Source organism: Plecotus auritus, assembly GCF_963455305.1.
Source record: "Plecotus auritus genome assembly, chromosome: 9".
In the NCBI taxonomy this organism is placed as follows: domain Eukaryota; kingdom Metazoa; phylum Chordata; class Mammalia; order Chiroptera; family Vespertilionidae; genus Plecotus; species Plecotus auritus.
Genome location: NC_137783.1, coordinates 59,802,033 through 59,829,701, shown reverse-complemented (window position 1 = coordinate 59,829,701; position 27,669 = coordinate 59,802,033). Strand labels below are relative to the sequence as shown.

The 27,669-nt window shown below is 51.3% G+C and overlaps 1 protein-coding gene across 7 annotated transcripts in view; it reads right to left on the bottom strand.

Moving 5' to 3' along the window:
* The window catches only part of VSTM4 (V-set and transmembrane domain containing 4), a 105,306-nt gene that overhangs the window by 67,553 nt on the left and 10,084 nt on the right, over window positions 1-27,669 (bottom strand). For all 7 annotated transcript variants that reach the window (XM_080640105.1, XM_080640100.1, XM_080640102.1 and 4 more), the window contains 2 exons: window positions 10,179-10,244; window positions 2,438-2,545 (listed from right to left, as the gene is read on the bottom strand). In XM_080640105.1, coding sequence (XP_080496231.1) covers window positions 2,438-2,545; window positions 10,179-10,244 — 174 coding nt within the window. The remainder of the gene's footprint in view (window positions 1-2,437; window positions 2,546-10,178; window positions 10,245-27,669) is intronic.

Here is a 27,669-nt window from a genome sequence, read left to right as displayed (position 1 = left end):
GCCAGGAGAGCAGAGGAGATGCACGGCCCTGCCTGTCACACTGTGCTCCCGAAGGGCAGGCAGTGCTCCCGAAGGGCAGGCAGTGCTCCCGAAGGGCAGGCAGTGTTCCACAGGCCACGAGCTCCCAGGAGGGTCCAGGGTTAGAGCGGGTGGGAGCTCGGGACCTGCAGATGAGGTGGGCAGATGCCACGAGGAAAGTTCTCGGAGCCAGTGCAGGCACACTGCGCCTGGGGAAGGGCTCCAGCTGGGAGGAGGCTCTGGCTCCAGCCCTCATTCCCCCTGCAGGTGCTCGGTGTGTTGGGAGTGTCAGCACCCTGACGGGGACCCTGTCCCCCTCCTCCACCTTGTCCAGCCCTGGGATGCCTGCCAGGCACTGCCCTATGGATTCGGGTTGGCGGGACCAAGGCATCTGCAGGAGCAGAACAGGGTGGGCAGGCGGAGGAGGTGTGCTCTTGGCCCCACCCTGCTGCTTCCAGGTCCCACATGGCCTGAGTCCCTCTTCTAAGGCTCCTGCTGATGACCCTTCTCCCACAGCCGCAGTTACTACAAGTTCCAGGGACCTCTCTTCCCTTGTCCCCTAAGGTCTGGGGTGGAAACGGGTTCCCACAGGCGCTAGTTGGTGCTTGCCTCCCTCTGGGTCCCCTCAGCCCTGCTTACACCTCTCAGGAGCGTCCTCTCGGGAAATGCTGCTCAGTCTCCCTCTTAGAGTGCGCCCTTCAGCCGTGACCTCCAAATCTAACACCTCCCAACTTCATGACCTAAACTACCAGTAATCTATAATAATAAAAGCCTAAGTGACCATCGCAACCGAACAGACGACCCAATAGGCTGCGTGGGGCGACTAGACCAGCACGGGGGTTAGTGAGGGGCAACCAAACGACTGAGCAGCAGGTTGCGTGGGGTGACCAGGCCTGCAGGGGGGGCAGCTGCAGGTGACCAAGCTAGCAGGGGGGGTTAGTGAGGGGTGACCAAACCACTGAGCAGCAGGCTGCGTGGGGTGACCAGGCCCACAGGGGGGGCAGTTGGGGGCGACCAGGCCGGCGGGGGGGGGGGGGGCAGTGAGGGGTGACCAGGCCAGCAGGGGGGGGCAGTGAGGGGCAACCAGGCTGGTGGGGGGGGGCAATTGGGGGCAACCAGACTGGCATGGGGGGCAGTAAGGGACGACCAGGCTGGCGGGGGGACAGTAGGGGCAACCAGGCCAGTGGGGGCGGCAGTTAGGGGCAACCAGACCAGCGCGGGGAGGGGCAGTTGGGGGTGACCAGGCCAGCAGGGAGGAAGTTAGGGGTGATCAAGCAGGCAGGCAGGTGAGCAGTTAGGAGCCAGTGGTCCCAGATTGTGAGAGGGATGTCTGATTGCCGGTTTAGGCCCAATCCTAAGGACATCCCCCAAGAGGTCCCGGATTGGAGAGGGTGAAGGCTGGGCTGAGGGAACCGCCCCCCCTCCCATGCACAAATTTCATGCACCAGGCCTCTAGTTAAGTATAACTACAGCTATGGGCCATCACAAACAAGGACACTTACAAGGAGCCAGGGGTGCTAAGGGCTTTAGTTTGTTTTTAACTGAATGCGGAAGCCACCCTGAGACTGGTATGCTACTGGTTGCTCATTACTTAGATGGGAAGGTGAGGCACAGCGGGTGAGTCATCAGCTGGTAAGTGAAGAATTGCCATTTGAACCAAAGTGGTCTAATGTGCGAGCCCAGCCCTTACCCGGCTCATCCCTGGGAGCTCAGTGTCCCCATCTGTTTCAGAAATTCTGCAGGGGCTGCAGGAGGGTGTCTCAGAGGAGACTACAGAAGCTGCTGGAAATGTGACATCGGCTCAGGGAGGGGCTGCAGGCAGACAGCAGGCAGCACCCAGAGGAAGACAGAGTCACCAAGAAGATAGCCAAGTGGGAGGAGGCTGAGGACAGCCCAGGGTAACAGGGACACCAACAAGAAGAGGGAACACGCAGGCTGGGTGCGGGGAGGGGAAGGGTCTTCCTAACCCCCCTGCCAGCCAGCACCGGGCACTGAGCTTAAATTATGAACCTACAACACCCAGTCTAAGGAAGGTGGTGCCAATCCCATTTCATTGCAGGGTGAGGAAGCTGAAGTTCAGATGGTTAAGGAGTTTCTGAAACTCAGCCTTAAGTGGCAGAGCCCAAATCAAACCCAGGCTCGTCTGATGCGCAGCCCCTTCTGGGAGAGTGATAGAGGTAAGGGCCTTACCCAGGACCGAGGGGATCTGAGGGAAAGGAGGGCTTAGAGGATGTCACCCGTGGTCACAGCTGGTTTCAGCAGAGCACAAGGGGGACACGGCGCACTCACCTGGCTGTCCAAGCACAGGGAAGTAATTCCTGCCTCAGGACGCCTTTCTCAGCCCAGGTGGCTCCTAGCCCAGCGCCCTCCCGCGTCTGCTTGGCTTGTGCTCCCGTTCCAGACAGGACGGCCCTCTTACCTCTGGGTTTCCTCTTGCTGAGCACAGACTGCCAGGCGATGGCGAGGGTGAAGAGCAACACGCTGAGGATGCCCACGCAGCACAGGAGCACGGCGCACACATAGAGATCTGCAAGGCAGTACAGCGTTAACGAGGGGACATGTGGCAGGGGAGACACACCCAACAAACAGGCCTCATGCACTTGACACAAATCAAGTCAAAATGAACCACAAACCCAAACGTAAAATAGAAACTAGAAAACGTTTAGAAAAAAGACAGGGGAAAAATCTTTGGGATCTAGGAGTAACAAAGAATTTTTAGGCTTGACACCAAAAGGGCCATCCATGAAAGGAAAAGTTAATACATTTGATGTAAGCAAATTAACATGTTTTGCTCTGTAAATACCCACATGAATAGGATAAAAAGTCGAGCCACAGACTGGGAGAAACTGCTTGCAAACCACAAATTGAGCAAAGGACTAACTAGTATTGAGTATAAAGAACTCTCAAAACTCAACAGTAAAAAATAAACAACCCTATTTGAAAATGGGCAGAAACGTACAGAGACAGTTAATCAAAAAGAATATACAGGCGGCAAATAAGCATATAAAAATAAAATAAGCACACAAGCAGATGTTCACCTTCCACAGCCATTAGGAAGATGCGCAGGCACAGCACAGTGAGCCACACCGCACCTAGCACCACCACTAAAACACAGGCAGCGGCAACACCCAATCCTGCAAGGACAGAGCCGGGCCAGTCAGATGCCGCTGGTGAGAATGGGAAGTGGTACAGCGCAGTCTCTTACAAGGCACAGCTAGCTTCCGCCTGCATCACCGAGAAATGGAGACCGCAGTTCACCCAGAAACCCGCACGTCTGTCCACAGCAGCTCTGCAAACCACAGCCAAGCTGAGGACAGTGCAGACGCGCTGCGGGGCACGGGGGCAGCTGAGCTCCCTGGTGTGAGCACGCCTGGCAGCAAGAGGAGCAGGCTACTCAACACACTAACCTGGAGGAGCCCCCAGCGTTCTGCGCTGCGTGAAAATACCCCAAAAGGTTATGGACGTGAGATCTTATTTTGCATGATGTTTACTTTGCATACCATTCTTGAAATGACAGTTCTATATTAATAGAGAAGAGGGGAGTGGTTGCCAGAGGTTACGGAGGGAGTCAGAGGAAAACGGGCTTGGCTATAAGGGACCCTGGTAGTGACGGAATATTCGCCTCTTGGCGGCATCCATGTCAGCATCTTGGCTGCGATACTGTACTAGAGTTTTTCAAATGTCACTAGGGGGAGAAATTAGGCGAAGAGTACAAACCAATACAAAGAATCTATCTCTGTATTATTTCTTAGAAATACAGGCTAATCTACAATTTTCTCAAAAATAAAGGTTAAGTTGAAATAGTTAAACCATGTTCATACATGTCTTAGCCAGTTTATGCTACTATAACAAGATATACTGCGTGGGCTAAACAACAAACATTTATTTCTAGAATATCAAGGTGCTGGCGGCTCTGGTGTCTGGGGAGAGCTCTCCTCCGGGTTAGAAGCATCCTCTCTTGTCCTCGCATAGGGGACCGAGCAGCAAGCAGGCTCTCAGGGGCCGCCTCTTACAAGGTGCCTAATGCCCCACGTGGGCACTCCATTCCTACGGCCTCATCACCACAAGGTTCCACCTCCTAACACCATCCCATTAGGGGGTGGGATTTCCACATGAAAATGCGTCCATTTCTTAAAGTCCAATGACCAACTTTAGCACCAGTCTGACAGATAAAATGCTCAGAAAGGGAAAAGGAAGCCAAAAGCTTTATTATAATCTTCTCTGCAGCATGGATGGACTTGGGAAATGTTTAAACTTAGCAACAATGTTTCTCTGCTGACTTAAATTTCTCTAGTGACAGACAGACACCATGGGCCAAGCTCAGCACACTCCTAAGCACTCGGGCTATATCAAGAAGTATGCAGAGTGCTCTCCTCGAGCGCAGAGGCTGCATGGCACCCGCGACAAGAGGACTGTGTACCCAGGACAAGGCCAGGCAGAGGAGCGGCGGGCCCAGCTGGGCGAGACCAGCTTCCCAGAGGACTGGAACTCTGCTCTGAGTCATCTTTAACATAACACAGAAAATGCAAAAATATGTAGAGGAAATAAATATATATAGAGAGAGAAAAACAGAGAAACAAAGTACTCAGTCTCCCTCACCCTAAGAGAAGCACTGCTAACATGTGGACACTTCCTGAGGCATATGTGCACATGTGCGAGTTAAGATCGTGTAGCTTCATACCTTGCTTTTTGTTTACTCTCATTTTCTCATTAAGCTCTCTTCAAAAAATGATTCTGGCCTAGCCAGTGTGGCTCATTTGGTTGAGCATCATCCCATACACGAAAAGGTCACCGGTTTGATTCCAGGTTGGGGCACATGCCTGGGCTCCATCCCCAATTGGGAGGCATGCAGGAGGCAACTAATTGATGTTTCTCTCTCACATCCATGTTTCTCTCTCTCTCCCTCCCCCTTCCCTTCTCTCTAAAATCAATAAAAACATATTTTTTTAAATGATTCTAAACTGCTTTTAAAAATGTGATAAAAGTTTCTCATATGTGACTTGATACCTTATGATTGGCTACTAAAAGTGTTTCTGACAGTTCTTTAAAGTAAACGATTCTATGATGGACATTTATAAGCTTAAATTGTAATACATCTCTCTCTCACATTATGTTCTTCAGATTAAGTTCCTGGAAGAAAAATTGCTTAGTCGACAGAAATTCGCCTTGGAAAGCCTTTGGGACCAGGAGTAAGGTAAGGGCTTGCCCTGAAAAGGCAAGTGTGCTGGGCAGGCCTGGGGGCAGGTGAGGCTCATGGTCAATGCCAAAGACGGCGGGAGAACAGGATGGACTCGGACTCCAGGCTTTCTCTCGGCTCTCCCTGGCAGCTGGCCCCAGGGAAGCCCAGTGCCAGTCGGCCAGGAGCCGAGAGCGCCCGTAGGAGCAGGCTCAGTGGCTTTTCTAGGGTGAGTGGGGCCTGCTCCTAGGAGCTAGAGCCTGGGCACCACCATGGAGACGCAGCAAGCTGGCAGGTGAAGGGAGCACTGCAGACACCTCAGGAAGCAGGGGCAGCTGGCACAGGCAGCGTCTCCCAGGGGAGGGAGGGGTGGCACAGGGCAGAGGGCTGGGTGAGAGCTCCAGAGGCCACGGACTCCTGCAGAGCACTAGGTACGCAGGAAAACACCCGCTGGTTTCCGGACAGGAAGCCACTTGGGCCATCCAGTCCTGGGTCCCAGGGACGCTTTGCAGGGGGATGGGGGAGCAGAGCAGGTTACAGGAGTCAGGAGTTCAGGGGTATGTGAGGAGTTTGAGACAGAACAGAGAAAACTCCCTCCTATGACCAAAATTAAAGCAGCTTCCCATAGCCACACCTGTGTCTCCGATGGGTGGCTCTGTGGTTAATACAGTGGAGCATCAGGAGTGGCCAGTGAGGAGGGAGGCATGGCCTCCATTTAAAATAATGAGGCCCAGAGGGACAGAGCAGAGGTCCCGGGCAGGAAGCTGGACAGGATGCGGCGGGCCAGAGTGCGCGGTCATGTCACAGTCCTGGCTGGTTCTTGGTTGCTAATCCTCAATCGGGGTTTTAGAGAAGGAAGAAGAGAGGGAGAAAGAGAGATAAATGAAAAGAGAGAGAGAGAGAGAGAGAGAGAATGGGAGAGGAAGAAGGGAAGGAAGAAAGGAAGGAAGGAAGGGAGGGAGGGAGGGAGGAAAGGAGAAAGACATCGATGTGAGAGAGAAACATTGATCAGTTGCCTCTAGTATGCCCAACTGAGCCACACTGGCCAGGGCACAGTCCTGGATTTTCTGCCATGGAGCAGACTCGCCAGGAACAGGCTGCAGAGCCGAGTCTGGGACAAAGGGATGGGGAACAGTGTGGGCCCAGTGCCAGGCAGACAGATGTGCGCCAGGTGGACACATATGCCTCATAAGGATTCTGGAGAGGTGGCCCCTGGACCAAAAGGCAAGGAAAATGTGGCTTCAGTGTCATTCTTGAGTGGAGAGAAGCTGTCCTACTGTGTGCCACTGGAGCAGGCACCATGATGCACAGCCCACCTCTGCATCTGAACTCTGCCCTTGGTTCTGGGACTGCAGAAACCACGGAAGGACAAGGCCACGGTGAGACGCTACCACAGTGTCCCCAGAGCATACTGTAGATATCTGTGGCCACTCTGCCCTGGCAGGAGGCGAGGGGCTCCAAGAGGCCCATGTTAGGGTTTCAGATAATAGCCTCCTCAACATGGCGCAACAGGGGCTCTCCACAGGCAGCCGCGGATACAGATCATAAAACATCTGGCCAGCCTGGAAGGCTCCGCTACCCGCCAAGCACACAGGCCCTCCGGCCAGCAGGCACCAGCAGCCGCGTGAGGCCCCACAGGCTCCGGTGACCGCCTGCACTCTAGTGTACCCTTGAAGCTGTGTGCACCTTAAAACGTGTGGCCTCGCAGGAGGAGAGACGCCAAAACACAGAGCTTCCCCAGGTTGGGCAGCAACGGTCACCCCAAAGTTCTCATGTTTTCCTCTGTTCCAAGCTTTCCTCTTGCTGCATAAAGACTATGTGAACCAAGGTCCAGCCCTGAGCCCTGTGAGCCAGGGCCACAGACGCCTCGGGTCCCTGGAGCAAAGCTGTGACCGGGGCAGGCAGGCCGCTCGGTCCCAGGCAGCACGCTCAGGCTGGCCTGACAGCCACACTCCTTCAACCCTGATGTTAACACCTCCCTGGTTACGGATGCCGCTCCAAGGTTTTAGAACAGGCCAGGCCAAACAATGCTGGTCCAGACTGAATCCCAGCCTTTAGCTCCAAACTGAACAAAACGTCTGTGGCTTCACTAAATCTGGGACTTGCTTTCAAGATACCCCATTTACCTGCACATTCAAATAATTTCAAAAATCATGTCACATCCCCAAATTCATCTCCACTTTTGTCTTTTGCCGTTGCACTTCCAAAGGCACCAATGCTATTTTTAGGCTCAATTGCCAGCCACCATGCAGACACGGCCCCCAGTCCAGGCCTCCCTGAAGCAGATGGCGGGCGAGCAGGCTGGAGAGATGATCACCCTGTAGGGAGGCTGAAATGGTGCACAGGGTTGCATGTCCGCTCCCACCCTCCCAGAAAGCAGGCCACACAGGCCTGCAGAGTGGCCCCAGAATGGCAGACAGCACCTGTTGCTGGGCAGCCCCAAGGCTACCTGGGTATGCAGAGCTGCTTTGAAACCTTGTGAGCCCAGCACCCCTCAGCTCAGTCAAGGAACCCAACTCTCCCGAACCACTGAATCTGGAAATTTGATGCCAGTCCTCTCCACTTCCAGAGCCAACGCCAAGGCCTGAGAGATGGCAGCTCTGTAGAGGAAGCTGTGAACTCTGCCATTGTTTACCCAGCCTGTGAAATCTGAGCAACAGCATCTCCTGAGAGGCCTGACAATGCCTTTTTGTGCTGCGGGTGCACAGTCAGGCCCAGCCAAGCCCAGGAGGATGGATGACTGCCGGCAGGCCCCACTGTAGCTCTCCCATCCCGGAACAAAAGGGCAAAGGCCTGGGATCAAGCGCCAGGGAACTGCAACTGTACCCCTGACCTCGTCAACACTGCGCCTGGGTTAAAAAAGCAAAGCCCAGAGAAACGGATGCCGAAATCCTAGGGAAAGGGTCCCATGGAAACAGCCGCCTGCAGCATTCCTCGGGGTGGGAAGGCCAAGGCTGCTTTTCCCAGCCAAGAAGAGAGGGCATGTTGGGCTACCTGCACTGCGTAGAGTTAAGGGCATGTTGGGCTACCTGCACTGCGTAGAGCTAAGCAGAGAGTAACCCTGACGCTCTGTAGCCACACATGAACTGCAAAGTGTTATTACCCACACAGAGTGTACTAGAGATGCTGGTCGAGCTGCAAGGCTATGGGGACTAAAGGCTACAATTCTCCGAAGCTTATCATCTCTGTCCTGGAAACATGGGGAACCCTGATGCACTCACATTCTTTGATCCTTCCTAAATATAATCATAAGATTTTCAGGGGGGAGCGTGGAGTCTGTGTTACTACTCTCAGACCCCCAGGAGATTGTCACCCGGATTTGAGAGGGCTCCCTCTGTCTCTGCAGCCAGGGACCTGCCTTAGGGCCTCCCAGCCCTCCCCCCATCCCAGTCCTGGCCATAGAAGCATGGGCGAAAGTTGACCGCTTTTCCTGCTGCTTCATCCTCTGAGGAGTCAAGTCACTTGCATGTTTGCTAATGAACAGACATTCACTGAATGAAAGGCCAAGGGAGGAAATTTGAGATTATTTGGCTAGAGGTCATAAATAAAGAAAAAGGCCGCTACAAAACATGCAGAAGCAAAGCAGGGGAAACAAAGAGTCACTGTTAGAGCGAAGTGCAACCAGAGAAACAGTATCTGTGACTTCGAAAGGCAACAATAAACCCTAGTGGCCTACCTGAGTGACACCTTATGGTTGGCAAACAAGGTTCATAATTATGGTTGCATTTTCCCAAAAGGAAAAATGCTTTTGGAAAAAAGTCTTTATCGACTTTAGAGGGAGAGGGAGAGGGAGAAACACCGGCCTGACCCACTGCTTTTATCTAGCTCCCACTGCTGTCCCCTAGGGCAAGCTTTGCTCCCATCACACCTGAGGAGTGACCTGAAGGGGATGGTGAGGCCCCAAGGCACAATCTCCTGGGATCCTTGTGACAAGGTCACTCTCACCCACCCACGCCCTCCCCGCACTAGAGGTGACCCCTTACAACATCCCCATCACCTCTTAGCAGTACTTGGTTTAGCGCTGACCAGAGCCCTACCTGGGAGCTGACAAGTACATTCCCTCATTGTTTACGGTCAAAGTCTTCAACTCTGTGATCATCTCTGTGGCCCTCCTTCCTGCGAGGCCAGGTTCCTCAGCCTTGGCAGGCGTGGCATTAGGGGCCAGACAATCTTTGCTGTGGGAAGCCAGCCTGTGCATTGTAAGCTGTTTGGCAGCATCCTTGGCCTCTACCCAAGAGATGCCAATAGCACCAAAATGCTAGCTGTGGCAACCAAAACTATATCCACCTGTTGGCCAATGTCCCTGGGAGGCCAAGCTGCCTCCTGCTAAGCTCCTGCTCCAAGGCTCCAGGTGGAGCTGCCTCGGAAGCACCCAGGTTTCTGGTTCTGAGAGCGAGGGCAGTACCCACCAAAGTGCACCCGTAAGGGCTCCCCGGTGCTGCTGGTCTGCATGCTGCGAGTGTGAGGCCAGCCTTGGGAGTCACTGCTCGAAGGCCTGGCTGTGCAGGAAGTATCTGGGCTTTCCAGCCCTTCTCATGCATCAGAACCTCTGCAAATGGGGCGCAGGCATCAGTGCTTCTAACGACCCCTGCGATTCCAAATGGGTTGAAAACCACTTGCTTAAGATTTCAAGCTGTTTCCGGAATCCCAGACTCCTTATGAATCTGAGAAAGAACTAGAAACAGTGGATGCATTTGCCATTTTTGTGTTACTTGAAGATCCCTCCCTAATATCACATGAGAGTAGGAATTCTGGAGCAAAACAAAGCCCCAAATTATGAAAACTGGAGCTTTCACCTCTACGTTTTCTAAACCCTCGGGCACCACCAGAAATTCCCCTCCTACTCTTGAGTAAGTTTAGGGCAAGAAAACAACTTGATATTGTGGCAAATCTAAGAAGTTAGGGTCCTTTCTTCCTATTCTATTCCTTTCCTAACATCTCAAGGTGAGGTAGATCGTATAATAAAACAGAACGCAAGCTTTACCTGCAAAAAATGCCCACGTCCCCGTCTTCCCAAAGGATGAGTCTTCAGAAGCTTTGAGGGGAATCACTGCAAGACAAAACAACGCAGCACAGCGTGAGTAGAGCAGCTACGGGCCCAGCCGGCCCCGAAGTCCGAAACCAGGCCGGACAGCACCCTGGACCTTTACCAGTCACCTTCGCCTGTGCAGAACCACAGTGACCTGCCACAACGCACGGGCCACAGAGAGATGCCAGGATGCACGCCTAACCACTGAGAGATACTGTCTGTTTAAAAGCCAATAAATGGCAAAGCTGGGACGCACTTCAGTGGAAGCCCCACTGCCCCATATTCTCGAAAATAGATTCCCCAATGGGGATTCTGAGAACCAACACAGTATTGACTTTACCATTTGGCATCTCAAGATAGAGAAGCCCAAGGTCACGTAGTGACTGGGGTCTGTGCTCTGAGCCCCATCTTCTGTGCAGGACGCCTGCGGAGCAGTAGGACCTAGTGTTGGATTGAGTTGCCCTGTCTGCTTTCAGCCGCTGACTTCGCTGGGCCTGCTCTGGACAGATATGGGAATGGAGTTGAGTTACACTATTAAATCTGAACATCGTACTAAATTAAAGAGTCTTGAACCACAGAAAGTCCCATGCACAGGGGTAATACTATCTATAATAATAAAAGCATAATATGCTAATTAGACCAGACATCCTTCCAGATGTCCTTCCTGATGACCTTCCAGACGAAGCCAGGGCTGTGAGGGAAGCCCAGGTCCCGGGTGCCTGCCGGCAGCCAGAGGGAAGCCCAGGTCCCGGGTGCCAGAGGAAATCAGGTGCCGGCAGCTGGGGGAAGGAAGGCCTACTCTTGCACGAATTTCATGCATTGGGCCTGTAGTCATAAGTAAAAATCTAAAAATTAACCCGACCAAAAACCGCAAGGTGCCAGAGAACTAAAATATTGTCCAATAGAATTTTCAGAGGTGATGGACATGCTCTCCCTGTGCTATACACACAGTCCACCTGGCAGAGAAGTGGAATTTGTGACTGTATTTCATTTCCATTAACTTAACTTTAAAAAGCATATGTGGTCCATGGCCACTAAACTGAAGAGCTCTGGAGAAGAGATCTAGGACCTGAATAAAAAGAATCTGTCATCTATCTATCACCTATCTATCATCTATCTATCACCTATCATCTATCACCTATCTATGTTGTCTTTCAGAGAACTAGTAGGATAGCTGAAATGTGCACAGAGATAATGTGTAATTATGTAATACAAATGTATTTATGGAATATAAATATGTAATTAGCAAAGCTAAAATGCAGCTTTTCCCAGCTTTTCTAATTGTTCTCAGAGGAGGGCTGGGTCTGCTGTAAATTAGCCTATTGTTCTGGAGAAGAACTCCTCTCCCATTAGAACCTGAATTCCCTGACACCAGAGCCGTATCTTCCACCTGCATATCCCCATCCCTGGGCACACGCCTGGCAGCTGGCAAGGACCGAGTAAATAAACGATCTATTTCCTTCTAACAGCCCTACCAAGGAGGCGCCCAGGCGTGGACTCAGTGGGTACTTGGTCCCGCACTGTATTAGATATGTCAGGCCATTTGTCTACCATCCTTCTTGCCTCGTTTGCTCCACCCACAGCCTCTGCACTCGCTGACTGTGAGAGTAAACAATCAGATCCCACCCTTCAAGAATTTAAACTAAGAAAGTGTACATGTGGTTGCTGTGGACCCTCGGGCTGGAAGAAATCATGGACGTTGGGGCAGGCAGCTATGTGTGGAAAACGGGCAAGCAGAACAGAAGACAGACCCTGCACAGGAAAGGAGGGAGTGAGAGGACCTATGGGGCTTAGAGATTTTGACGGCACCTTGAATCCCCAGAGGGCTGATGTGTTGTCTTTGCTATCCTTGCATCTCAGGAGCTCTGTGCCCTTACTCTCTCCTGAATTAGCGTGCATGGGTTTTCACAGCTTCACGCCTGCTGCAAGTGGCTCCAGGACCAGCAGTGCAGGACCACTCGGTGCCAGCCCAGATCTGCTGGACAGCATCAGCTCTCAACCCAGAGTCCCTGGTGAATCGCACACATTTACAGTTTGAGATGAATGGATGTAGACTGGGTTGAAATGCTAAGTTGCCATTTGCTGGTTGTGTGACTTTGGGCAAGTCACTTAACTGCCGGTGCCTCAGTTCCTCACTTGTATGCAGGGATAACCAGGAGCCCCCACCTCAGGGTAGTGTGGGCAGCACAGGGATTAGTCCATGTGACGTGCTCAGGACAGCGCCGGAGACCTCGTGAGCCCTCTGTGTTCACAAGGACACCAGGGCTCCAAGGCAGGGACTTTCTGTTTACCCCCTCTCATTCCCACAACCACGCCTGCCTGCCCCGTGCCGTCAGCCCTCGGCCTCGAGGGTGACTCTTCAGCTGTTCAAATGGCCATGGACGGCGCTCCCTGTCCTTGTGGCTCAATGTCTGCAACCCGAACAGGCTGGACCATTCTAGCAAAGCCAAGTGCCTTTAGATCATTGTTTATTCATCTCTCTTCTTTTTTTCTTTTAAAAAATTATGGGCCCCTGATTTAGTCCAACTGTAATTCCCTTTGCCTTACGTGGGACAGGAGGCCAGTCCTCCTCGTTGGCGTGGGGGGACAGGTGCTGCAAGCGAGCTAGACTTTGTCTTAAAGGAACAAACCCAGTGCAGCTGCCTTATGGGATCACACAGCAACTGATCAACACCATTGCTGGAGTCTTATCTGTTCCCACAAGAAAGAAAATCTTCACCTAAACTCAGCAGAGTTCCCGAGATTTTCCCAAGGTTCTGCATAACAACCTTGGTCCATTGTCAAGCCCCCTGTCTGAGTCCACACACCACGAGGGCCCACGGAGGGCAGGAGGGAGATCCAGCCAGGCCAGGGCACACAGAGGGGAGGGAGAGGATCCAGCCAGGCCGGCATGATGGCAGGGCTCGGTAGTGGACAAGCAGTGGCCCACCTCCCTCAATGGTGCAGCTGCGCAAGGCGGGGAGGAGGTGGTGCGACAGGTCAGGGCAGCAGAGGGGAGCCGTTGGCCTCAGAATCAAGCCCTTTCCTCCACGCAGCTCTACCAGGAACCGAGTGGGCACTTGGTTTTGTCTGACTCCACATAGGGAGCACGTGGGCTCAGGGTGGAGAAGGGGAGTGAAGAGCACTCCGAAGCTCACCATCACTGGCCTCCCGACTGCTCTGCTGTTCCCTGCAGACCCAGCACCAGGGGGCCCAGCACCCTGCTCTCTGGAGCGGCAGCCCAGGTGACTGAGCTGCAGGCATCCTGGGCGCTCCCTGAGAGTAGGATGTGCTGTGACAGACACCAGGCCTTGGCTCCTTTGGAAAGAGCTGCTGAAAAGTGGCTCCAGATCAAACAGCCTGGGAGAATGCCGGCAGAGGTCCCGGTACGCACAGATCCTATCAGCCAGGCGTCTGGAGGCAGCAGGCCTGTGAGGGAAGCCATCGCTCTGCGGTGTGAAACGGGAGCCTTCCCTCCTAAGTGGAACAGGATGCCGACTCCCTGGAAGGAGTTTCACAGGCTGTGGCGACGGTCCATCCAGCCCCTTCCTGGGCTCCGGCTCAGTGAGGATACTGACACCTCCCCCAGACCTGCGGTGAGGGACTGAAAGCACCCATTGGACAGATGGCTGACGACGTGCAGAGGCCCCTTTTCTATGCTCTCTCCCACCTGTTCACCTGAATAAAGAATCCTACCACCAAAGATGCTTACATTGCATCTACAGGTTACATCCAAAGGAAGGGGCACTTTCCGACCCAGAAAGCTTTGCAGGGTGCAGGTGTCGGGGAAAGGGTGTGCAGGGGGCCCTGGCACAGACAGAGGATGTGGGCCACAGGGGCAGAGGCACGTGCTGGGGGAGGCCAGGGGAAGGGGGGGACGGCACGCCTCCATGTGGCTCTGTCTGCTGCACCAGGCTGCTAAGTGCTCTCCAGATTCCCCAGACCTTGACTGTACAGGCCGTTGCTTCACTTAGTGCTCGGAGCCTCGTGTTTCTAAAGTCCAGTGGTAGGAGGATTCACTGGAATTCTCATAACACGGAGATTTCTGGGCGTCACGCTGAGCTTCTGGTGTGAGAAATCCAATCCAGGGAGAGCTCAGCATCGCGTGGCGGGCGCACACCTTCACCAGAAGTCTGATCCGAGGCCCCGTCCCACACGGAGAAGCCCTGCTTGCATGCTCCTAGTGAAAGTGGGCGTCGAGTCCACAGAGATGCGGGGAAGGGAATTCAAGTCTTGAGGAGTCAGACCTGCGCCCCAATCTCCCTTCCGGCCTAGGGCAGGGTCCAGGACTGGAAACTAAACGAACCTCTTCAATTTAATCCAGGAAAACAAGACTAAGAACAAACCTTAGGACTAAGCCAATCTCACAAGTGTGTTTACAAAGGACCCCAGACAGGCCCCCTAAACAGCAACGCCTTCGCAGCGAGTACAGAATGAAGTGTTCGGGAATAAGAGACGCTCTGAGGATGGTGTGTCTGCCAGGTGCTGCCTCCAGCTGGGGCTGGGAGGCTCTGAGTCAGAGAGGCCTTCCTCCAAAGGCCCTCCGATACTTCCCCCCGCCCTCCCGCTGACGGGGTCTCTTGTTCCTTACCTGCCTCCGCAGCTGAAGGGAAGGGGCTGTGCTTTCTTTACTCCCTAGACTCCTTCCTGCCCTGAACAAGCCAGATTTTCTTTAAACGAAGGAATGAATGGAGTGAACACTGTGCCGTATTTTGGGTCGAGGTGCTGGGCCACAACATCATCACATCTGGGAGATGGAGCCCCGTCCTCCCCGCCAGCCCCTCACCTGGCAGCCTGCTCACCAGGCCACCGAGGCCACCTCCAGACAATGTCCTGGCCTTAGCACTGATGTTTTGGGTCCGGTGTAATTTACTTTATGGCCTTGAGTTCTTAGTTTCTCACAGAATGGGGGGAGGAAGTCCTCAAACCTCACACAGAGGTGATTCTTTCGTTCTTCCTGTTGAAAGGAGAAGGGAAAGCCCAGGCCCTGGGGTAGACCTTGCTACTTTGCACTCAGGGGTGCAAATCTGGAGAGCAGACACCACCCTGTCTCAGTTTCCCCAGGCAGCATTTTTCACAGATCAATGGAGAGAAAAATCTACAGGGACCGGAAGAGGTTGGTGGAATGAAATATGCACAAGGAAAGACCCTTAAATAAAATAGTCAAAAGCTTTGCTCCAAATTTTAAAAATTAATATACTCAGTTCACTAGCCCTTCTTTTTCAGTGATGGTTCCCAAGGAAAAAATGGCATGTGGTGGCCCCACCCTATGTGACTGGGACAGCATTCCCAGCGTAGGCACCCGCAGCCCGAGACAGACCCTGCTCCAGCGCAGGGGTTTGCCTGGCACCTCTGCTCCCTCTCGCGCCTCTGAGACAGGGGCCAAAGGCCGCCTCTCCTGGGGCTGAACAAAGCCTGTGAGTGAGGACCACCCAGCCAGCTCCGATGGGCAGCGGATGAGAAACGGAAACGCCCGAGCTCCATCTATTTCAAGTCATTCTTTCCTTTTGCATTCATTCTAAGACAAATTCTAAAATACAAACCCAAAGAGCAAGCATAAGACATATTAAACAGACTTCCCACGGCAACAAGGCTGTTGAAAAAGCAATCAGCTGCAGAATACAAAGCCGTGCGTCCCCAAACAGCGGTTAAGGAACTTTGAAACTTAGGGCTTGGTAACTGGCCCTCTCCAAATACGACTCCAGGATCGGTCTATAATTTTGCTTACTATTACCTTCCACTCCTTGTTGCTATTAACTAAAACGGCATTTTACCAAAGGGCTTAGGTAACTCATTCATTCTTCCATCCAAAGGAACTGTAGTGTTCCGTGTGCTGTCAGGTGTGAGGGTGCATGCAGGAAGAATCCAGCACGGTCTCAGGAGGAAGCTCCCTGGCCAGGTCCACCATGCCAACTGTTCCTTTTACCACTGGCCACCCTGGCCCTGACCAGCCACAAACATGCACCCAACTCCATCAAATCATCTGCAAATTCCTCCCCTCCCCAGTCCACACCTTCGCTCAGGCTATTTGGCCTCCTGATCAGCATGGCCCCTAACTGTCACCTGAAGCCCCAGCAAGAGCCCACATCCTCCCAGGTGCCGTTGTCATATTCCTCCCAAGAATATTCCTGTCTTTCTTATTCCCATGCCAGAGTGACCGTCGTGTGTGGCCCTTTTGCACTCTCGTTTTTTATTAGCCACCTCGATTCTGTCTGTCAGATTTATACCCACATCTACAAGCGTCTCCTCCACTAGACGGTGAGGCAGGGCCCCGGAAGAGTGGGAATCAATCGGGCAGATTAGACATCTGCTCGATTTACATTTTCAGTCTCTTCAATTCTTCCCAGACAGTGGCTGTGGGAATGAGTGTGGGCACAGTGAAGAACTGCTTTAAGTGTGTTTAAATTACACTTCAGTTGTCAATTCGTTCCCTTTGAGTATCCGGACCTGTTGACACTTTAAATATCATGATGTGTGCTTGTTTAATTAAGAAGTAGCACTCAATGTTTAGTTAATCTCATCCCTAATTATCTCTTCCATGTCTCCAGAGAAAAAGGAATTATTTAATTTCTTCCACTGAAACTGGAAACACTGGTTCCCTGTGGTAGTACTTTGAGATCCAATTACTAGATCCCCTCTAACTTTGTACTATACATTCATCTTTGCCCCAAACGCCTCAGGTAACAGTTTCCCCCGTACTTTGTGGACCCTCACATTTACAGATTACTTAGAAGATTGTAAGTCAACAACAGTTCAGCATATTGGACGATGCTATTTGGGTTGGATGGAAAGCTAGCTTGCTAGCAGGATCGAGCCTGTGCAATCGCTTCCATCACAGCTCTGTCACCAAGAGGAAGACAGCTCCATTTCCCAGCACAGACTGCATCTGAGTCTGGGGTGGCTGGGCTGACAGGCCACGGAGGGCGACTTTTTAATGACCCCTGGGGACTCGAAGCTACTGATGCCCTAACGGCAGAAGCCAAAAATGAAAGACATGGCAAGGTCACTCTTTTGAACCCCGGAGGTTGTGCTTCCTGGTGAGAGGGGCCGTGCCAGCCCTCAGGCTGAGTGCTGAAAACCGGCCCATCTAAACCCTCAAGGACAGCTATGACCATGTGGCCCCTGGGCCCTGCGGAGCCTACCCTCACCGGGAGCCCTCGGGCCCCTCTCAGACACTCCCGCAGACACCGCCCATCCCCACCCAGCCGCCCTCTGGCTTAGAACAGGACCTGCATGTCCTGGAGGGACCAGGCCAGATCAGTGTCCGCGGAGGACACGTGTGGGCATCACAGGGTATCAGGCAGGACGGAAAAGGCATACAGGCTGTGAGAACCCCAGGGTGTGGGAGCTGGGGCCACAAAGGGAGGTCGAGGGATTATTGAAGAGCAGAGACAACACACAACCAGAAGTGCCTGGGTGCGGGGACACGGACAGAGGCGGCGAGGGCATGTGGAGAGCAACGGAACCCTGATGTCCCAGTGATGGGAAGATGGCAGCTAATCTATTAATGGCACACACAGATGCACAGCAAGTGACCTGCCAACACTGAGTGTGGGAAGCAGACGCGCCTTGGCATCTACACGGACAATGAACATCTCCTGAAAGTACCATTAATTGCAACAACAAAAATTACCATAACTAGTGAAACATTATTTTGCACTTATTGGAGAGGTTTGGACCCCTACATATCAGATCTTCACCTCATTTCAACAGTGACTGTGGGCCCAGTTGGTGTGGCTCAGTGGTTGAACATCGACCCACACACATCCCCAATTTGTGGGCTTGATCCCCAGTGCAGGGAGTGCAGGAGGCAGCCGGTCAATGTTTCTCGTTGATGTTTCTCTCTCTCTCCCTTCCTCTCTTTCTAAAAGTCAATAAAAAAAAAATTAAAAAATACAGAAAACATATATTTAAAAAAGAAAAGTGACCTTGAAATTCACCCAAAAGAGAACAGCTCAGTCTCTGGGGACGTATCATGCTTGCAGATTCTAGGACAGAAATCTATAATTATCTATAATAATAAAAGCATAATATGCTAATTAGGCCGGACGTCCTTCCTTCCGGACAGAGCCGAAGTGGGCGGGGACCGCGGCAGAGGTGGCAGAAGCCGCCAGCCGCGGGGGCTGTGGGTGGGATCCAGAGCCAAGGCCCTTGCACGAATTTCATGCATCAGGCCTCTAGTACTATATGAAATGGTGGGACCCCACTATGTCAAAACAAAACCTGTAGCTAACTTATTCTGGTTTAAGGCCATCAAGAACCAAGAACACTTGGACATTTCTGCACTAGTCTATCTATTATATCTTCAATCCAAACCCGGGACACCCCAAAATAAACAAGTCACCCCTAAGAACAGGTCCTGTGAGCAACTTTGTCTCCTATTGGAAAGTACCCAAATGTCTGCTCACCTTCCCTCCATTTCCACCCCAACTGCCTTGTCCCCCAGCACTAGTCCTGCTGTGCCTCAGCCACGGCTATAGACACTCAGACCTCCCGCCATTCCTGGGGCTGGTGGGTTCCCCTGCAGCTCACCTGCTCATGATGACTGAGTGACAAGCAGTTAACTTGGAATAGCTGTCACTGGAGCAGAGGGCACAGGGCTCCCGGGCAACTGCCGTGGAGGTGGGTACGCCTCCTTCCCGCCTAGAACCACACTCCTCCGGACCACATGCACACTCACTCCTCCAGACCCCGTGCACACTGACCTCCTCGGATTGCATGCACACTGACCTCCTCCGGACTGCATGCACACTGACCTCCTCTGATTGCATGCACACTGACCTCCTCCAGACCCCGTGCACACTGACCTCCTCGGATTGCATGCACACTGACCTCCTCCGGACTGCATGCACACTGACCTCCTCGGATTGCATGCACACTGACCTCCTCCAGACTGCATGCACACTGACCTCCTCGGATTGCATGCACACTGACCTCCTCCAGACCACGTGCACACTGACCTCCTCCAGACCACATGCACACTGACCTCCTCTGGACTGCGTGCACACTGACCTCCTCTGATTGCGTGCACACTCACTCCTCTGGACTGTGTGCACACTCACCTTTCCGGACCACATGCATACTGACCTCCGGATCCTGGGAAGAACTGCTGCAGCCTCACCCGTCAGCACTGCTCTTCCACTGAGGACACTGGCCTTCTCTAGACAGCCAACAGGATGGCCTGGAGGAGCCCATTCCAGAACCCAAGCCAAGCTAGCTCCTCCCGCTGCCCCAAACATTGGTATTTCCCAAGACGCCCCCACCCACTGGGGGTCTCACCCCCACCCCCTGGACTCACCTGCCTGACTTACAAACCAGGGCCCAGCAGCCAGAGCAGACAGATTGTCACCTCCACGTGTCCCTGTAGCGCCCATCGTGCAGCATGGCCTGCCACCATGTCACTCTCAACCCTGAACCTCCCCTGCGGAGCAGCCCATTCCGTGCTGTCCCTCTGTCAGCTGTGGGCACCACCCTGCACGTACTTACTGAGTTAGACCCCTGGGAGTCACCCCAAATCTCTCCCTTGCCCACATCCAGTCACTTCTGAAATCTTCTCATTTGACCTCGTACTGTCTCTCCATTTCTACCTCTAAGTTTACTCTTCCATCTTCAAGCCTGAACAACTACAAAGACACTCCCTCCTCACCCTCTAGTCTGCTCCCTTGACATCCATGTCCCAAGCAGTCAACAAAGGGATCCAGCAAAAGACTCTACATGCTTCCCAGGCTTCCCAGGGCCTAACACAGGGATTCCTCAACCTTCCCAGGGATCCAATCACCTGGACTGCGTGTTCCATTTTCCATTTCCATCCCATACCAACCAGTCTCTCCTGGTGAGGCCTGGGGGCCCTCCTGTCAGCAGTGGCCCTGGCGATGCTCATCAGTAGGCACAGTTAAGACTACTGCCCTACAAAGTCAAGTGTAAATCCCTTACATCGGGTCCCAGCTCCTCCACCACCAGGCCCGCCTTCTTCCCCTACTCACCTGGCAGCTCTCGCTGCCCCCTGGCTCCCAGCTTAGGCTGCAGGGCCCTGACCCACTGCTGTAAGGCCTCACTTCTCACTCCATGCCCCCCTGAGTCCCAGTGTCAACATAAGCACTGCCTTCTCCCTCATCCCAGGAGGACGGATCCCACAGTGCCCCATTTGCTCCCTTATCATTGCACTTGCACTCTAACATCATGTCTGTCTGTGTATCTGCCACCCCTATGGAGAGATCCAGGCATGTGTCCCCACGTTTCCAGCATATGAGGGCCGGGCGCAGAGCGGGCTCAACGGTACCCACTGAGTGGGGCGGAGAGTGAGTCCACCCGGCACTGCTGAGCCCTGAAGCCAATATCATCTCCAACACAATCTCCTCCCTGAGCCAGCACAGCTCCTCGGCTGAACTTACCACGTCTCCGAAGGCTGCCACTCATTTCCTTATCATGTTTCCCCTCTTCTGTAGTTTGAATCTATCTTTCTGGAAATGAGGTTCCCAAAATGGACTGTGTCGTCTGCATTAGTCTCACCAGCACAGGACACATGACACAACCGCCTTCCTTCTCAGGGACACCAGGACAATTTGCAGGAGGACGGAAATGACCCGCTGCCGGGCTGCCATATCGCATTGCAGACGCACATCTAATTCAGCGCCATCGTCGCTAAGTCCCTCCCAGGGACAGCCCGAGCCTCTCCTTGACGACCCAACAGGGCCCGCGGTCGTTTCCCCCAAACGTATTACTTTGCCATTTTCCAAATTGAATCTCATTCTGTTATTTCCTGCCTGTATTTCTTACCTCTCTGGATTCATTTTTATTATGTTTCACTCCTCGCTGACATTAAGAACATTTGCCAATTTTGTATTTTCTGTAAAGTTCATTAGGGTGCAGTGTGCTCCTTTTTCAATGTCATTGATAAAACAATTAAATGAAATCAAACCCAACACTGACCCTCCTGGCTTCCCCTGGCAATCTCTCCAGCGGCTCCAGCCACGTGCCCCTTAGGACACGTCGGTCCATTTCCTCTGCAGGCTGGGCTTCTCGCTCGGCGACACCGCACAGCACAGCAAATGAGGAAACTGTGTAGCATTCGTTGCCCTTTCTTCTACTTTGTGTGATAATAGTGACACTGACAAGTTCATCTGGCATGGCAGATTCTCTCAGATAAGCCAAGCCCCATGTCACTGTCATCTACAGGGTCAGATATTTTCATTCTTCATTACTGTTCACTTCATTTTGTGCCAACCAGCACCAATCGCCTTACAGCCGGGAGCCCTCCCCGACAATCTCACATATACATGGTTTGCAGATAAACCCCAGTTTAATACTTCCTCACTCTTCAAAATCCCCATTTTCCATCATATTTTAATGATGTGCACCATTAAAACATAAAATGGTAATTTAGACTTTACCCCAAATTGATACAGCCTGCATTTCTTAGCCAGACACTTTCAGGGGTGTCACCAGGAAAAAGCCGTAACAAGTTCATTCATTTGTGTAAATTTTCCCCAATAATTTGCTACTTTTTTTTTTTTTTTTTTTTTTTTTTTTGGTCATCACACACACATGCTTAAGACAAACCCCATTTTGGGGAAAATTCAAAAATACAGAGAGCAGAGCAAAGCGGACAGTGCTGCTGAGACGGGGTGGCTGTGCAGCTTTCGGGCTTTTGCTCTGGTGTTTGAACTTGTCTGTGGTTGGTGACGCACTGCAAAGGCACACAACCACTGCCCTGGGCTTCTGCAGGAGCTGCCCTGCTAGGTCCGCAGCAAGGATGTGGCAAGCTGTGGGTTATGCCCAATTCCCTGCATGCCCCTTGTAATGCATCCCTTCCTCTCCCACCCCAAAGAGCAAAGCAAAGGGCGAGTGACAGGGACTGGTGTTACAGGAACAGACTTGACCCCCAGTAATATCCACAGACAACTAAGCTGCTAGACTGTGATCAGCGCTCATGCTAACGGAACTGTGGCTCTCCAATAATATTCACCAGTTTAACGCATTCCACTGGCAAGCGAGCCTCCCCAGGAACGACCTGTGCAGTGTGGGCTTGCCGCCAGGCTTATCGCTCCCCTCCTCAGAGAAGCAGAACTTGTCACCTTCCTTAAATGATCGTTCGCAGGTCAAATAGGATCCAGCTAAGGAAAAGCGAGACGTCCTGGAAATGCAAAAAGCGCCAAAAGACTAGGGGCACGCAAGTTTCTTGATTTTTTTAAAAAGGGAGAAAAGTCAGTTTTAAACTATAGGCTATAGGAATGTTCATCTATCTGTGACAGGTTTCTAGAATGGATTGTCTTTATTATTAAGACGTTAGAGCAGTTTTAGATTCCGAGCAAAACTGAGGGGAAGGCAGAGACTTCCCATATGCCCCACAGTCGCCCCCATTACCAGCATCACCACCAGTGGCACAGTTGTTACAATCAGCAACCCCACACCAACACATCCCTTCACCTGCAGCCCCAGGCTTCCACGGGGTCCTCTCTTGGTATCATAGGTTCTGTGGGTGTGGACAGATGCATAGCGACACATGTCCACTTTTGTGTATCACACAGAGGGCTTCCCTGCCCTGAGCCCCTCGGTGTGCCCCCCTAGTCAGCCCTCCCTGCTGCCTTCCTGGCAGCCTCTCATCTTTCTGCTGTCTCCGAAGGTCCGCCTTTCTAGGTGCCATAGGGCTGCGATCACCCGGGGTGGGGCTTTTCCAGATGGGCTTCGCTCACCTGGTGAGATGCATTGTTCCCTCCAGTCAGCTGCCTTCCGCATGCACCCTGGCTGGGGATCGAGCAGCCTGGGTATGCACCTCACCAGGAATTTACTAGAGACTTTTCAGTGCACAGGACGATGCCCAACCAACTGAGCCATACCCGCGGGGCCAGAATAGATTCTTAAATAAGGACTTCAACAAATTAAAAAAGGAAAAGCTATATTACTAAGAGACACTGTCGCACCAAACCCAGTTCCTTTTCTGTTACATTTACTGGTTGGAATCGTGGAAAAGTCATGGACACCTCAAAGCTGGCTTTTAGTGAAGTAACTGACAGTCTCTATCAGCAGTGTATGGGCTAGAGATGGACAAATAAGGTCCAGGCACAGGCTCAAGTGCTGGAGTTAAAATTCCTAGTGCTTCAACAAGAGGACTGGCCAATGGAATCAGGCTAGAAAATGAATGAGATATGCATTTGCACATATCATTGAGAAGCAACTGAAAAAGACTCTATCCAAAAAAGTAAGAGAAGTCATTATGTTACCAAATAAAAGTCAAGAACCTTTCTACGGACCAGGAATAACCAATTTAAAAGAGGTATATGTGTGTTTGTGTGTGCATATGTAAGGAGAAGGGATAGATCCGAATTACAAGCATAAAATAAACACAATAAAAATGTTTAAGACCTACATGAAGAAATCTTTACTTAAAGACATTTCATAAAGAAATTAAGAAATTAAAATGCAAAATAAATAAATAAATAAAGATATTTCAGCCCTGGCCAGTTTTGCTCAGTTAGAGTGTCAGCCCACCAACCAAAAGGTTGCGGGTTTGAATCCCAGTCCCGGGCAGAAGGCAACCAATCAATGTGACACATCAATGTCTCTCTCTCTGTCTCTCTCTCTGTCTCTCTGTCTCTCTCTCTCTCTCTCTTCTTCCCTTCCTCCCTACCTCCCTCCCTTCCATCCTTTCTAAAAATCAATGGAAAAAATATCCTCGGGTGAGGATTAACAACAAAAAAATAGATACTTAAGCAACACAACTGGGCTGGATAGGAATATTTAAAATCACAAAGATGTATAAGATGTATACATCCACTCAAGGTAATTGTAAAGTCAATTAAATCCTAATAAAATCAAACCCTAACATAATTTTTATAAATAGGTAAAATCATCTGAAGGAAAAATTAAATGTATAAGAATAGGCAAGACATTTATTTAAAGTTTACATTTAAATGTACAGATTTAGCTAATAAAATGTGGCATTTCAAGACAGGGATATTTTATCTGAGCAACAGATAGTGTAGGGACAACAGAATAGCCATTTGGAAACAAAAAGTAAATTAGCTACTCATACCTTATATAAAAATGGATTCCAAATAGATAAAGGAGTAATACTTTCTTTTAATCCTTTATAAACATTAAAGAAAAATATGGAAAACAGTTTTATAAGATTGGGGTGGAAACATCTTTCTAGATAAGATATAAAACCAAGGTACCATGTGCAATTTGTGGAAAATAAATTACACCTCAATTAAAAAATACAACTGGAAAAAAGGAATACCATAAAGAAAAGAAATGGCAACTTTGCATAAATATCTTGAAAATGTAAAATGTCTATATGGCAAAAAAAAAAAAAGTGTAAAGACAAGTAACAAATAGGAAGACAGTTTGCAGCAAGTGTAACAGCTAACAAATTAATGATCAGAAAAAAACACATAGATCGAGACAGCAACCAATTGAAAACCAGGCAAAGGTTATGGACAGGCCACGCACAGAAGAACATTTCTAAACAGCCAATAAACATATGTAGAGATGTACAATCTCACTACTAATTCAACACAATACTTTAAGTTAAATTGTACTGTATTGAATATAATTGAAATTAAGACAATAATAAGTATTATTTTCCCATTACTGAGATAAATAATGGAAAAATTAATAATATCCATTGTTAATGAAGCTTCAGGGAAATAGATACTATCACGCAATGACGGTCAGAGTATAAGTCTGTTACGTCTTGCGGAGAGCATCTTGGCACTGTTTATGAAAGATTTACCTATGGGTATCCTTAGGCCAAGCAAGCCTCTAACCAGCAGAAACACTTGGAAACATATACTAGGATGTTCCCTAAAGCACTGCTGGTGTTAATGAAATATTGGAAGTTCCCTAAGTTTTTATCCCTGGGGAATGATGCACGTAGTTTGGTGTTATCTCGCTATGTGATCTCAATTACACAAAAGCACATACAATAAATATCACCAGTGACATGTACAGCATTAGGTGTGGAGCTGCTGAACTGTATGTGTGTGGATGTGCATGAATGCCAGCAGGAGAGGGCCCGAAGGAGCTACACCACATCGCTGACTACGATCACTGCCAGGCGTTAGGGTGCAAGGAGGGGAAAGACAGACTCTAACATCTTGGTTTTGACATTGTTTGACTCTTTTATCTGTATTTTTTACATCATCTCTCTGCCCCAGCAGCTTATAAAAAAAACCACATTGGTGTGATTACACTATGTTGTGTAAGCAGCACTAAACACATAAACTACACAGGCCATAGGTGGACAAGGTCTCCACAGGCTGGCACATACCAGGAAGGCCTCATGGGGGAGGAAGGATGGGGGAGGAACCTTGAATAAGATGTACGACTGGAACAGGCCAAGGGGAAGATGGGTGAGGTCTCCCCAAGAGGGCAGCACTGTCCACCAAGTCAAGAGCAAGTCATTCATTCATCAAGTACTTGTTGAGAGTCAGCTGTACACCAGCTATTGTTTCAGGCATTCCTAGTCATCATCATCATCATCATCCCCAAAAGTATATATTATGAGGTCAATCCATGGGAAAAGGCATTGTCAATGCTGGTGGGAATATAAACTCACTAGAGGCCAGATGCATGAAAATTCATGCACACAGGGAGGGTCCCTCAGCCTGGCCTGCCCCCTCTCACAGTTTGGGAGCCCTCAGGGGCTGGAGGCGACCCAGCAATCAGGGGAAGACAACGCCCCATCACACCTCTGCTGCTGCCACTGCCGGCAGCACAAGCCTTGGCCAGCCCTGGTTACCTGAGCCTCATGCTGCCCTGGGCAGCTGAGCAGCCACCATCCGAGGCTTGCCTGCACCTTGGGCCAGTCCTGGGCAGCTGGGGGGTTGAGGGGGCTGGGGGACTCCTGAGGCAGGTGCCCCAGCAGGGCTGAGGGGACTGGGCACCGCCACCTTGTGGCTGTGGGCGCCACCATCTTTTAGGGTAAGGCAGTCAATTAGCATATCCTCTCCTTATTGGCTGTGGGCACCACCATCTTTGCAATGGCATGAGGGTCAATTAGCATATTCCCTCTTTATTAGATAGGATTAACTACTATAGAGGTCAATTCAATGCTTTAAATTGTATTAGTCTTTAAATTGAGTATTCCACTGGCCCAGCAACCTTATTTCCAGGACTTTATTCTAAGGACAGGGATGTTAGCAAAGATTTACTGACAAGGAATTAGAACCATGTAAGTAACAGTAATGCGGGGGCTACACTGTGGTCCATCCACGTTACGGAACATTGTTCCACCATGAACATGATGCTGTGGCAGCACATCTAACAACACAGGAAAACACACACTGTTAGTCATGTGAGGAAAGCCAGTCCCCAAACAGTATTTATGGAATGAGAGGAATTAGGTTTTTAATTTTTATTTGCATAAAAATGTCTGAAAGGATTTACAATGAATTGTTCAGTTATGCCGGGTGGAGGTATTGCAAGTCATTTCCGTATTTTTCCATGTTTTCTCTAATTCAGCTACATTATTTTTGCAATAGAAAACAACCAGGATGTGGAAAGCAGGGTGAGGAATAAGGGACAGCTCGCGTCTGACCTTGCTCTGTGCCAAGAACCAGCCCGTAAGTGCATCGGCATGAGTCAGCCTCGGTCACAGGGCGAGCTGGGCAGAGACCGTGACCACGCATCGGCCTGGCTGGGAGCGCACAGGGTCCAAGCTCAGTGAGGAACAGTCCAAGGTCCAGGGCAGGGGCAGGGGGCGGGGGGGCGGAGGAGGGTTAGGAAGGATCCCAGGAAAGCTGCCCCCTGGGCGAGTGGCTTGGGAAGGGGGAGAGCAGCACTTAGGAAGCGCGGGCTCCAGGGCCCAGGGCAAAGGCGCTCAATCCACAACCTCCTCTAAGCGTCTCTATTTAATATTCCGACTTGAACGTCTTTGCCCACAGAACTTTTCACTGTGTTGTTTGTTTCGCTCTTGTTTTCCATGTAACGACTACTGAGGTGCAGATGCAGGAAAACTAGGCCCCTGCTGATGAGCGAGGCGTGGGCCTGGGGTAGGCACCCCAGGAGGCTGGGCGCAGCCCTGTGCCCGCCTGGACTCACAGCCTGGCAGGCCTGCACCCACAGCCCGCAGCCCACAGCCCGCCCGGCCTAAGCAAGGAATGGCTTTCAGGCCCTCCCATTGGGCTACCTCTCCCTGACCCCTAGCAAAAACCCCCGGAAGCCCACGAGGACCATTCTAGAAGTGTAGTCATTGCTTCCTAAGGTTTTTACCTTCCTCACCAGAAACCCACCCAGAGGCTGAGGAACTGCGAGGACCCACGAGGAACCCAGAGCCGTGGGAACAGGAAGCTCGAAGCAGAGCAGACAGGGCGAGGCCCAGCTGCTGGAGAGTTAGAACCACTTCATGAGAGCGAGGCGGGTGGGGGTCTGAGTCCCGGACAGAGACCAAGGGAACAGGAAGAAGAAAGGAGGCAGTGAGTTCTGAGGTGGGGAGAAGGGAGAGGCAAGAGAGAAGGGGGAGTCG